The 13,083-nt window shown below is 38.5% G+C and overlaps 1 protein-coding gene across 1 annotated transcript; it reads right to left on the reverse strand.

Annotated features, from left to right (window-relative positions):
* Window positions 1-4,792: 4,792 nt before the first annotated feature.
* Window positions 4,793-12,759, reverse strand: rbbp8l (retinoblastoma binding protein 8-like). Its single transcript, XM_062426573.1, is given in 14 exon segments — window positions 4,793-4,878; window positions 5,996-6,140; window positions 7,216-7,280; window positions 7,372-7,468; window positions 7,570-8,308; window positions 9,078-9,157; window positions 9,561-9,607; window positions 9,720-9,897; window positions 10,073-10,075; window positions 10,124-10,203; window positions 10,370-10,482; window positions 10,983-11,078; window positions 12,523-12,565; window positions 12,693-12,759. Coding segments are annotated over 14 exon segments (1,788 nt in total). The 3' UTR covers window positions 4,793-4,843.
* Window positions 12,760-13,083: the final 324 nt, after the last annotated feature.

Consider the following 13,083-nt stretch of genomic DNA (forward strand, 5'->3'; position numbering starts at 1 on the left):
AACGCAGAATTTAAAAAATCATCATATTTATTTCAGTAAAAGTAACTGTGGTTCAAATTAAGGCTTATACTCTAGCATCAAGTCATTTAAAGTTTTAAAATGGACATTTATCTGTCCAAAATGCCAAAAACATAAGAGGGGGGAGGCCTAAACTGCTCCTGGCAATGTTAGATGGATGAGTAGATGGACGGAGGGGAAATAATGGATGCCATGTATGAGTGGACAGATGTGAGGGACACATTTGCATGTTGTGCAGGACAGCTCATGTATTCAAATGATGGGTTGACAGCTATCATGCTCAATGCATCCTCTGGGCGGAGGCAGGCAGCAGAGGCGAGGCGTAGGCGGTTCATCCCCGGGGCCCACAGCAGCAGCTCGGCAATAACACATGAGAGAAAGCTTCAACTCGTAATCCTTAATCAAGAGTCAGGATTAGACATCGAGTTCCCCCCCCCCCCCCTCCCTGAAACCACTACAGTGATGGAGAGAGGGAGGGAGGGAGGGGAGGCATGTGGGTGTCAGGGGATGAGTATAAGAATGAAATGAACGAGATGAGAAAGAGAGTAGGGAAAAAAAGAAAGGTATATTGTAAGAGTTTTAAAAAATACTGAGGGATAATACAAGATAAAAATGAAAAATCCAGAATGCGGGCAAAGAGAAGGAATTGGTGTTGAGCAGCGGTTCACGGCTGCAGATGACCTGGTGTGCCTTGGTGTGGGTGCAGCCACAATGAGCCTTTTACTCTGACATACAGGCAACAGTTTGTGGCCCTCTGTATTCAAACTTCAGGGGGAAATGAGTTCCTCATTTACCCGGCTGAAGATCCACAGATTATTTATTACACAGGGAATTGCATGCAGCACACCTGACAGACAGACTGCATACAAATCCACTCACAGGTGTACTTTACTACTGCAGTCATTACACATGCAGTCATTACTATTACACTGTGTCAACATTGAATTAAATAGTTTATTTCTCATTCCTGTATGATATCATAATAATAACAATTTATTTTATTTATAGAGCAATTTTTAAAACAAAGCTACAAAGTACTTTACATGCTTCAACCAGGATTTATTTTTTTTTAAGTGTAGGACTCAAATGAGGCAAATGGAATAAAAATAATAATTTAGTAATCAATAATAGCCTACAAACAAGAGGAATAAAATACCTAATAATAAAATAAGATAAAAACAATATGTTTGGAAATGAAACAGTGTAGGGCTGCAACTAAAAAATGATTTTCCATTGACTATTCTCAATTTATTTACAAAAATGTTTTTAAAAATGCTCATCAGAAGTTCCCAGAATCCACATGGTGACATCCTACAAATGTCTAATATTTTAGTTTAATCCAAAACCCAAACACTTTACTATCATATAAAAACAGTAAATATTCATCTTTCCCCCCTTTTTTGTTGTTGTTGCCATTTTTGCTTAAAAAATGATCAATTATCAAAAATAGCTGCAGATTAATATTCTGTTGATCAACAGTTAACCATTTTAGCTCCAAATCAGTGTGTTATAGAATTAATAAAAAATACTTTTCAAACAAAATATATGTTTAAAGAAGTGATTTTAATGATGACGCTGATACTGCTAGACTCAGATCTGTTGATATCTAGTTCTAGACTACTTATTATTGAATTAGAAATGGTGAAAAAACAAAAAAACAAAATCTGTCTAAAACAGTTTAAGTTTCTATCTGTCACTTTCTGCGATTTGAGAGGTGAAGCATCACCGGAGCAACCTGATTTGAACCTGATTTGAATTTTCAATAAAATATAATCAAATGCTCTTCTGTGTTGCAGAACCTGTATGAAAAAAATGTATAATATGAATCTGTTTTAAGGATTGGATTATTATGCTACAGCAGGCTAACCGTGTGGCTGACTTCCTGTAACAACAACCACAGGACTTAAGACCACGAAAAACTTTGGATGGTTTCCACTGATTTCTACATCCCTGATCATCTCGCCACAACTGCTTTGCATAATGTCCTGAACAAAACTTCAGACATAATGTTGCTTCTGTTTCCCAGCACACTCATCATTATTCACCGAGGGTTATTCCTGTGTGTGTGTGTGTGTGTGTGTGTGTGTGTGTGTGTGTGTGTGTGTGTATGTGTGTGTGTGTGTGTGTGTGTGTGTGTGTGTGTGTGTGTGTGTGCGGTAGCTCTTATATTTGCATGGACTATAAGAGCTGCAGAATCACAATCAAGAGGCAACGTTCAAGAACAGAAATTTATTTCAGCATCAGAAATAGTGCATTCATACAACGAGTGTGGAAGAGTGTGTGTTATTTAAAAAGCAAACATATCTTTTCGGACAATTTAACAACACAGCGTTTAGAGTGATAGATGAGCATACTGTAAAAGCCAGAGCACAAGGGTACACTTACAGTAGCGCAGTCAATCACACTTTAATTAACAGAGAGATGCGAATGGCAGGGAAAAGCTACTTTGTCCACTGACCATTGACAGTACTGTACATAATGGACTCAAATGGCATTAGAGAGACATGATAGAAAACAGAAGAAATCAATATTACAGCATTAGGGCTGCACAGGACTGACATGCAAAGTATAATAAAAAAAGTGCACGCTTTGGAAAACAAGGAAAAATAACAACGTTTATATTAAAATCACATCAAATGTAACTTTTCCTATTGATTGTGGTTTCCTCATTTAAAAAAAATTACACAAAATGACCACACTGACTTTACAAGGCCGCATTATTAAACCGACCGCACTTCTTCCATCCGCCCGGCTTAACACAAGCGTCACAGCTGCGAATGGAAAGTTAATACTTGCAAAATAAGTGCATTCTGAAAATGAAAAAGAGGAAGAGGAACATGTTTTTCTCTCTTTTTTTTGTGTGTCTTTTTTGGTCACTTAAGACGGGCTGATGGGGGAGGGGAAGTAGGGACTTGTGACAAAAATAGAAGTCCAGTGAACAGCAATGCCAGGAAAGTGAAATGTTACATGAACTGTACATGATAACTGCTGTTAAAAGAGGAGGGCATGGCCGGATCTACCATATTGCCCCCAGGGGCCCTTGAGCAGGGCCCCTGGGGGTACTAGTGCAACCTTGGAGGATGGATGACAGTGGTGATGGTGGTTATACTAACTGTATTGGCTACAGTTGTGAAAATCTGTTTTGACCAATCAGCAGCTGATAGCAGACTCAACAGAGATCACACTTTCATTTATTGGCCTGATTATAAGACAATATTTGAATCTGGAAAAGATTAAAAAAATTGGGGTCGTCTTACATTCAAGGAGAAGACTATTCCATGTTCACAAGATTAGATATTCTTTCTGAAAGGAGACAGTGTTGCATTATGGGTTGTTTGTAGCCTTAAAGGACCATTGTGTTGGATTTAGTGAAATCTAGCACAAAGGTTGTAGATTGCAACCAAATGACGAACAATTCTTATTTTCAGGTGATTATACACTAATAACTAACTAACTAACCTACTAATCAATATGAGTAATATTATAGTATAAGTAATGTTTAAGTGTTGTGTGTAGGGTTCGGGCACTTCTTGGACTTCACAGCGATCATATTTAGGGTGGCTGTGAAAATGTTGCGAAATGGGCTTGTACGTGTTGCAAAATGTGTGAATTTTTACACGAGTGTGCCTCTGTTTTTCCACTAAACATTTGCAAGCTGCTAAATAGAATGCTAATGTGTATTAAAAGATATTAAGTTTGATGTTTTCCTCTCATTTTACCGTCAGTGTTATTATTGTTAGATTGGTTGATGTGGAGTAAGATGCTACATTTGAATATCCTGAAACTTACTAGAAAATTATTGTTCCCTCTAACAACGTTCATCCACAGTTTAAGAACCATTGGAGCTGAACTAGATGTCACCATTGGGAACACTAATGTAAAACAAAAAGTAAACAAAACACAATTAATGCTTCCAAAAATAACTACCGTTTACTGAGAAGTTTCAGTGTACTGCATGTCAAGTTTTTAGGAACTACAATAACTTTTAAAGGTTCCACTTTCAGCATTTCTACATCAGTAGACAGTTTCATTTATTTGAAGATATTTATAGATGCATTTACTGACTTCTGATTGCATAACGTATGGGATCTGTCTCTATTTGGTGTTAAATCCAATTAAATTGTAAAAAGTAATATTAAAGTTTGTTGTAATCTGAAACCTCACCACTCGATGCCTCCAAATTCTACATACAAGGTCTTTTAAAGAGAGACTGTTTTACGGCATCAGATAATGGACACTGTGTTCTGCTTTTCAAGCAGTGACAAGCACGGAAGTAACAGAAATACATAACTTCCAACCTATAAATACGCATTATTGTCTCCAACTTGAATGAATTTGAAACAAATATAATCTATTCTCCCATCTTTTATATTCAATACTCCTGTGAGCGCACGAGGCCGAGGCCTGATGTTTAAAAATGCTGATCTAATCAATATTTTATGTTGAAGTTGCTGCACTCATTTTTTTAATACTAACAATCATTAGATGACTACGTGTAATGTGAAAGGTTTTGCTCATAGTTCCAAACACAAAGAAAGTTATTGCCGACTTTGCAGTTCTTCTGAACTCTGTGGAGGATTTTTAGCATCTTTCAACTTATTGTTTTGGTTGTATGGCTCGCATCTTTACTGATTTGGTTCACATCATCCCTCTCATCGGTTAAGTTTCCAACTACAACAGGAAACTGTTTTGAGTTAAAAAGGTCTGTTAAACCAAAGGTATGATATCAGCCCAGTACCAAACTAGTGAGAAGATTTAGACCTATGTTTGACAGAGTCTATGTAATATTATCCTTGTCCTCTTTAGCTGGGGCTCTTCACAGTTCTCATTGTGATCTCGACCTTCCTCCCGGATGGATGTCTGTGAGGAAAGAAAAGCAAAAATTGTTCCAAAATTACTTTTGGGGAGCAGACAGCGACATTAAACTGAAAAGAAGAAAGCAGGGAGATGGGACAATAGTTGAGATAATGTGAGTTAAGTGGGAGTCATTTTCAAGACCTAATTGCGCTCTTGAAAATTAATTTGATTCATAATCAGGATTTTGGCTTATTAATGCATATGATATTTCTTGACTGGGTGCAGTAATACACAAACCTCTCTAAAACCACACATTGCTCAAACAAACAGGATATAATGTGTTAATTAGTGAGCTTTAGAGGTGCTGGTAGGTAAATTAAGTTTTTTTCTCCCAAAATCCACCAAGGAACTTGTCAGTGTACTGTTACACAATCTCAGCCATTAAAAAAAAGGTACATTGCTTTGCAGTCTTTCTATTTAGAGTTCCTTTCCTGAGCTCTCAGCTCTCAGGGAAACCACCGCTTATGTTTGACTGTGTTAGTATAATCTTTATATCAGCATTTTGCACCGTGCACAACCTTAAATGTACTCTTGCAGTGTTTCATTACTGGGTACTTAATGAAGGAAGGAGTAAGTCTCCTGGAGCTCTCTCTTGATGACAGATTCTGTCAGAAAGAGCTGCAAGAGTACATTTAACAGTGAGTACAGTAACATTTTATTGTTTTACAGATATTTTTTTGGGACTTAGGACACCCAGCTTGACAAAAACTGTCAAGTCTGATCACCATGACTACAGAATCAATTTAAACAGACAAACATGGGCGTGGTATTGATCTTTTCATCTAGTATGGAATATAAAACACTGGAATATGAAGTCTGGCACAGGCATTAATGTTCCTTGCGGCTTAATTCTGACATGACAGGTTCAACCTAGTAAGATTACTGTTATGACTTTTACATGAAAGTGACTCGGGCACTTACTTAGACATGAGAGTGACATATTAAATTGCCATCAGATTAATGCAAAGTCTTAAAGCAGCTTAACTAATGTCAAACTGTCCCTTAAATAGTATATGTGAGTCACATAATTCGTAAAACTTTTTTTTTGATGTGATTGGATTTGAAGATCGACCAAGAAAGAAAGATAGAAAGAGGACTGGAAACATGAGCTGATGCCTACTGTTTGTGTCAGAGTCTCTGTCGGTTTCTGTCTCCACAGATGCCCTCTTCCTCTTGTAGCCCCGGTTGCTATCCTGCCCTGATTCATCCTCTTCCTCGTCCTGCTCGTATGAGCTGCTTCCTGATTCAGCTGCTGGTGACAATTTCTGTGATAAGACATAGAAAGAAGCAAAAAGCATTTTTTTTTTACTCCAAGACTTAAAACTCACCTGTTACAGTTCTCTAAGATGTATTACAGGTGACAGTTTTAGGACTCATCGTTGTATGTTATAGGGTTAGATAGGGTTAGGGTTGAGGTATAACCTATATATAACTGTAGGGTGGACATCACTTACCACTGCAAGACAAGAACAGTCTTTTTAAAAATGTATAAAGTCATCCATACCATACCATACCATACCATACCATACCATACCATTCCATACCATACCATACCATACCATACCATTCCTTACCATACCATACCATACCATACCATTCCATACCATACCATACCATTCCTTACCATACCATACCATACCATTCCATACCATACCATACCATACCATTCCATACCATACCATACCATACCATACCATACCATACCATACCATACCATACCATTCCATACCATACCATACCATACCATTCCATACCATACCATACCATACCATACCATACCATACCATACCCATTGACAAGAATGCATTACCTTGGAAATCTCTTATATAAATACAGGAAAAATGCATTCACCTACTATGCTTGCCCATGAACATTGTAAGATTCTGTCGGACAATGTATTATATAATGAATACTGTTTTTCTTAATGCGTCTGTTTTATCCATGTGTCATTTTTCTTGTATTTGTCTTTTTCTTTGTGTTATTTTTGTATTTGATAAGTTCCTTGTCTTGTGTTGTATATATGTTTGTTATAGGTTTGTTGGTTTTACACTTTTTACGCTTGTTTTGGTTGTATATTTGCAGGACCACTCTTGCACCAATACCACTTTTAGTTTACAGATGTATAATGTCTCCCCAGTCCACAATCTGATAACATTTTACAACTATGAAAGACAAGGGAAAATATTAAAGGAAACTGAATTTAATGCTTTTTAGGACATTTCAAGACCTATAGATAGGCTGTTAGTTAGTAGTGCTATTGTTGTAATGATTTGTAAAGTGTGAGACACTTAATGCATCTTAAGTAAATGTTGAATTGACTTGTGTGTCTGTGTCTCTTACCTTGCCATTTGCTGATAAGGATTCTTGCTTTTGCAGAGCAGTATTCAGAGCCTCCAGCACGACTACTGTTAGAGAAACATGACACGAGGGAGTGTAAATCACCTGCTCACAGTAAATGTACAGATTCCAACACGCATACGAATCTAAGTCGTTTACCTGGACGTAACGATATGGTGAGGACGGGCACCTTCTTCCCGTTGTTTTGATCTGTCTTTCCATTCACCTCCTCTTTCTTCTCCTGCTTACTGATAACCTGTTGTGACAAGACCATTGTACCATGACCGTTGATTTGTGCATTCACTTAACCCACATGTCCCTGGCTTTTTTTTTGTTTTATTATTGACCTGAAGTTACCTTGTGGTTTTGACCATTGGAAGGCTCTTTCTCTTGTCTGAGTGGTGATGTAGAGTAAGTTGAGCGGGTGGTGGCAGGTGAAGGTGATGATACTGGTACGTATGGAGGAGGAGGTTTTGTCTTCACATTGTCAGGACTCTTCCGTAGAAGAATCTCTCGGACTAAGGGCGAATCATCTTTTGGTGTTTGGCCCGAATTGGACTTTCCTCGATCCGACAAGTCCAGAGGCCCCTCATACGTCTCTCTAAGCCCTTCTCCAGAGATCCCCTCAGCCTTGGATGGTGGGATTTCCTTTTTCTCCTTGGGTTTAGTTTGACTCCCCACGTTCTCTGACATATCCCTCAACCTGAACAACACAGTTGGCTCGTTAGCATGGGGTTGAGTCTTGCTCTGCTTGTGCCAGTGAGACCCTGACCCCTGCCTTCGGGAGCTGGTATGGCTGGCGTGTTGGCTAGTCGGGATCAGGTTGGGAAAACGCAGCCGATTTAGTTTGGGAGAAGGTTGCACCAGCATGCCAGTGCCTGCAGCAGCCATAGACATCCAGTCAGAGGATTCAGATAAAGGCCAGGGGAGAGTAACAGGGCTGCTCTTGATCGGTTGAGGACGGCAGGGGACAGGGGCGTGGAGTACATGTCTACTGGGATTTGCTTCTCCACTGGTTGAGGAAGAAGAGTTCTTAAAGGGGAGAGCTTGACCAGGAATGGAGGATCGCTGGTCTGGTCCTTCCATACTTTGAGATCTAAATTAGGAGAGACAGAAGCCAGACAGAGAAATGTTCAAATAAATCCACACAGGTCATGGGGCAAAGCAAGTGTATTTGTATAAAACCTTTCAGCAAGGCAACACAAAGCTAAATACATTATAAGATTAAAAAAGTTAAATAAAAAACAGGATTAACCCTAACATACTGTTCATATTCTGACCCTTTACACAATTTCCCTCATAATTCATCTCTATACGAAATTCCTAAACCACAAATGTATTTATTTATTTTATTTTTCAATATAAATAATGAGTGATTAATCCTTAATGGAGCATTCAGAGTGCAGAGAGAATGTATTCATTTAGAAGTTACAATTTGATTATGGAGAAAAATAGCCATTTCATATTCAATTGAATTTTATTCATGTTGAATTTTTGTATAATCTGATTCACTTTGGGAAAAGTAGTCTCAGTCAAATTTAAGGCTAAAAGAAATGTGACTAGTCTCTGAAATGTAAAAATTGGTTGAATTTGATCTGAACAGTATGTTACAGTAGATTAAAAAAATTAGCTAAATTTGAAAAAATTCTGTAGGTAAAACAGCAGAATTAAATTTACAGTGAGTTTTATACATAGATATAAAGATTAGTTTAAAATATAGAGGGATGGTTTGACTCGATTGACTTTTTTCGATTTGTTTCTGAGAGTTACATAAGATAATAAATACAACTCTCATGTCAAGTTTGTTTCTAAGCTACTATGATAGTCCCATACAGTGGCACGACACCCTGCTTCCTCTTTCTCACCTCCTGTCTCCAACACTGGCTGCACTATGTTCTGCCTTCCAGGATGGTGGTGTGGAAATGGACATAGGCTGGCACACCTCCTGTGAGAGTATAAAGGGAAGTGAGCAAAACAAATGACCATACTTCCATCATCATAAATGAACATAACATACTTTTTTACTTTCTTGTCCAGAGTTAGATGTGAAGATTGACTTCCTTGTGCATTAAAAATGAAACTCTTGTTCTCTTTGGATTAAGGTAGGATAACCAATTCTCCTTGTTTTTATTATTTGTGCTTAACTAACCGTCTCCTGGCTCTGGTTTCATGTTTAATGGACGACCATTAATCTCATCTAAATCATGGTAAGAAAGAGAGCCAGAATATTCTCCACCTATTCTTTAACATGCACCAGAGAGGATGTTAAAATTAAATGGATTGGATGCATATGACACTGTACAAAAAAGTAATTTCCAGCTGATTTATAAGCTGATTTAGACACTTACAAAGTGATTGATTACTCCTCTCAGTTGTCTGTGTTCATTTTTCGCTTCTGTATGATCAAAAACAGAAAAACATGAACTCTTGTTAGAATGACAGTGTGATAATCGACAAGCAAACAAAAGCAAAAACTTTTTCTCCCATCACCTTTTATTCACCCTCACCTTCAGTCTTTTGTTCCACCTCAGTTTTCACTGCAACATCGCCATCTGCTGGCCGGCCAGTGGCCCAGCTGGTTGTCTGAGCCATCAGGGCCAAAGGGTTACAGGAGGGTGAAAGATCAGGGGAGAAGTTCTGTTTGACCTCCGTGATGGTGATGTTGCTGATGGGAGAGTGGCGACTCTTACCCTTGCTACACACACACACACACACACACACACACACACACACACACACACACACACACACACACACACACACACACACACACACACACACACACACACACACACACACACACACACACACACTTAAAATTTAGATTTATTCTAACCTGACCCTAACCCTAAAATGACACACACTCACACAAATGTATAATCATAATCATCTATAATAAAACAACATATACTCACTCCCGTGCTGCTTTTAGAGTCCCAATCTCCTCTCTAAGTCTCCTGTTCTCCTTTTTAAGGCTGCTCACCTCTCCCGCTGCAACACAGATTAGTCATGATGTGCAAAGCAGATAAGGAAGAGAACATTTATGTTGACTTTTCTGTTTAGTAGTGATGCACAAGGACTGATAAAAAAGATGTGACACAAGATAGATAATAGATGTTTGGATCACTGATAACAAAGACATAGATAGATAGAATACCTAACATAGTGATGTGCTGGAGGCTCTGCATTTGTGAGAGTTCAAATTCCTGTTGTCTTCTCTTGGCCACTTCCTGAGTTACTGTACATCTGTCACACAGCCCGGCCCTCAGCCTGCACATGTGGCAGAAAAAACCCCATCAGAAACAGATATTTTAACTATGACCAGAACTCTTTGTGTTTCTTCAGATAGTGTTTCCCTGTTGTGCTGTGGTGGAAGTACAGTAACAAAAAGAGGAACTTTGGCACTAAAAAAACTGTAATGTTAAAACATATCTACTAGATTTGACTCATTTGGACGACTGACGCTTCATATTAGCTTCAGTTCAACTTTTAAATACATTTTTATGCATAGGGAGGACTGTTGATTTTGTCCTCCATCACTTACATTGTTTGCACATTTAAAGGAGATCTTTTAATAGTCAGTATGAACAAGATGAATGATTACAGCTAGAAGAACCTCTTTCAGTGTTCATATGGACATCTGACCTCTTACAAATTATAAGTTGAGTTTATAAAATGAATTACACATTTCCATGTTGAGGCCACACACACTTAACATGCTTCAAATGTACAACGCAAGGTGGAACAAAAATAGAACGTAACATCAGTACCTATTTTCCAGCGTCTTGATGTTGTCTGTGAGTAATCTCTGCTGTTCTTTCATCTGCTGGTTTCTGTTGAACAGCTCCTCCATTCGCTTTGTATCACTATATCACACACACACAATAATTCCTTTGTCAAAACATTATGCCAGTAAGATAGTATGTCATTGATGATGTGACAACAGAGGAATATGTCTTCTGCTCTTTGGCTCCCTGTTGGACCCGGAAGTTGTAATTCCACAGTTTGGCCACTATGTCAAGTGCAATGCTGTCCAGGGGGGCTTGAGCAAAACCATGTCCCAATGTTGTTGGGTTGGCAGGTGTTTGTTTATAGTGAGTGTATTAGAGTAGGTCAGCCCTAAAAGTTGGTTTGGTTTTGGTTTTTAAACCTGCAGGAGTTTCTGAAGCCTTTTGTAGCATGTTTTTCTGGGTCCGTGCAACTTCGGACTAACAAAAAATGGAGCCGTTTTCTGTTTGCTTATGGCCACTTGGTCTGTGTACCCTTTGGATCTGTGTACCCTCCGTCCAAAGCTGTGTTCAACTTGTTTCTACACAATAGAAAAAATATACAAGCCAATATTTCCCTTTTCTGTTTTTTGTGTGAATAAAAAAAAGAAAAAAGAAACCCAGGTTCTTTTTTCATCTTCATATTGGCAACTGGAATAGAAATTAAACCAAAACCAGAACGACTTGTTTTTCACTTTTATTGTTATATCTACAATATATTATTTGCCCCTACTGCATCTCTGATGTTTAGATGGATGGATGGATGGATAGATGGACAGATAGCACAGTAATGTCATTCCAGCAAAACTAAAAACTGTAGTTATGAATTAGTCTGCAGGGGAAATAGAAATCAACTTTTAGCTTCTGAAAGACATTTTTTAGAAAGCTCTGACTGAAGCTAGAACTATCATCTGTGATCTACAGATTTTTGGACTCAACCACTTCCATTGAAAGCACATTTGAAGGAGATCTTCTAATAGGCAGTATGAACAGGAGGAATAATTACAGCAAAGAAAATCTCTTTCAGTGCTCATATGGGTGCGCGACTGTTGTTTTAAGACCAACTTCAAAAAATTGTGAACTAATACTTTAACTAGCTAATTGATGTGGGACTGAGCCAAAGCAAGTTGAGCAATGTTTGGGTGTGATGCGATTTTTGGACTGACGCCTAAGGAATTTCAGATTGACTAATAGACTGTCTAGAATGAAGTGACAATATCTCCAAAGTCCACCTCAAGTTACAACAAAAACAACCCGCTCATTTGCCAGTTGCTCCTCCACTGCTTCTTGGAAAAAACGAAACAAAGATCCTACGACTAAGTGCTTGATTGACCGACTTGTCACAACATGAGCTTCCCTACAAGCTGAACATGACGTGATCGAACGCGGGGCCAGGTACAGGACCAGCATGCTTTGCTGAGAGACGTCAAGCCTGAACATGGCTCGAGCAGTGGCTCAACTTGTGCATCACTAAACCTGAATATCTAGTCAGCGTTTTCTAAACATGATTATCTGGAGACATCCGGGAAAAAACTCCACTCACCAGCCCTTCTTGTTGGACAGCTCGTGGACTTTGGCCTGCCACCCTGCAAGTCAGAAAAAACACGACACACACGCTTATGAAGATTTTCAAATTCTCTTTGAAAAATGTTTTCATCACACCTGCATGACTTTTCTTATGAATTGCTGCTGTTTTGATTATTTCTTACTCACCGTCCACTTCTCGCTCGTGGGCCTCCCTCAGTTTCGGGAGAAGATCGCTGAAACTCGGAAACTCCATTGTTATGGCGATCGCCTCTGACCTCGACAGAAAGTCTGAATGTAGAACAAAAGAGTTACACAGAGACCGTTTTTTAATACTTTTTACACTGGATAAAAAGTTTAATTCATGATTCATAAGGTTCTGATAATCTGTATTGAATGTATTGCTTGTTTTGTGTTGCTTACTTAACTAGGACTCTCTGTATTTTGGTGAATTTGCTCGGGAAGAAACTCGCAAAAATGTACTACACCTTTCAACCAGGTAAAACTTGGAACTTTAAAGGCAACATATAATACACAAAGTTTATATTTTAAATTTGGGGGACTATTCGAAAATTCTTTA

The sequence above is a fragment of the Scomber scombrus genome, chromosome 10 (assembly GCF_963691925.1).
Source record: "Scomber scombrus chromosome 10, fScoSco1.1, whole genome shotgun sequence".
NCBI lineage: Eukaryota > Metazoa > Chordata > Actinopteri > Scombriformes > Scombridae > Scomber > Scomber scombrus.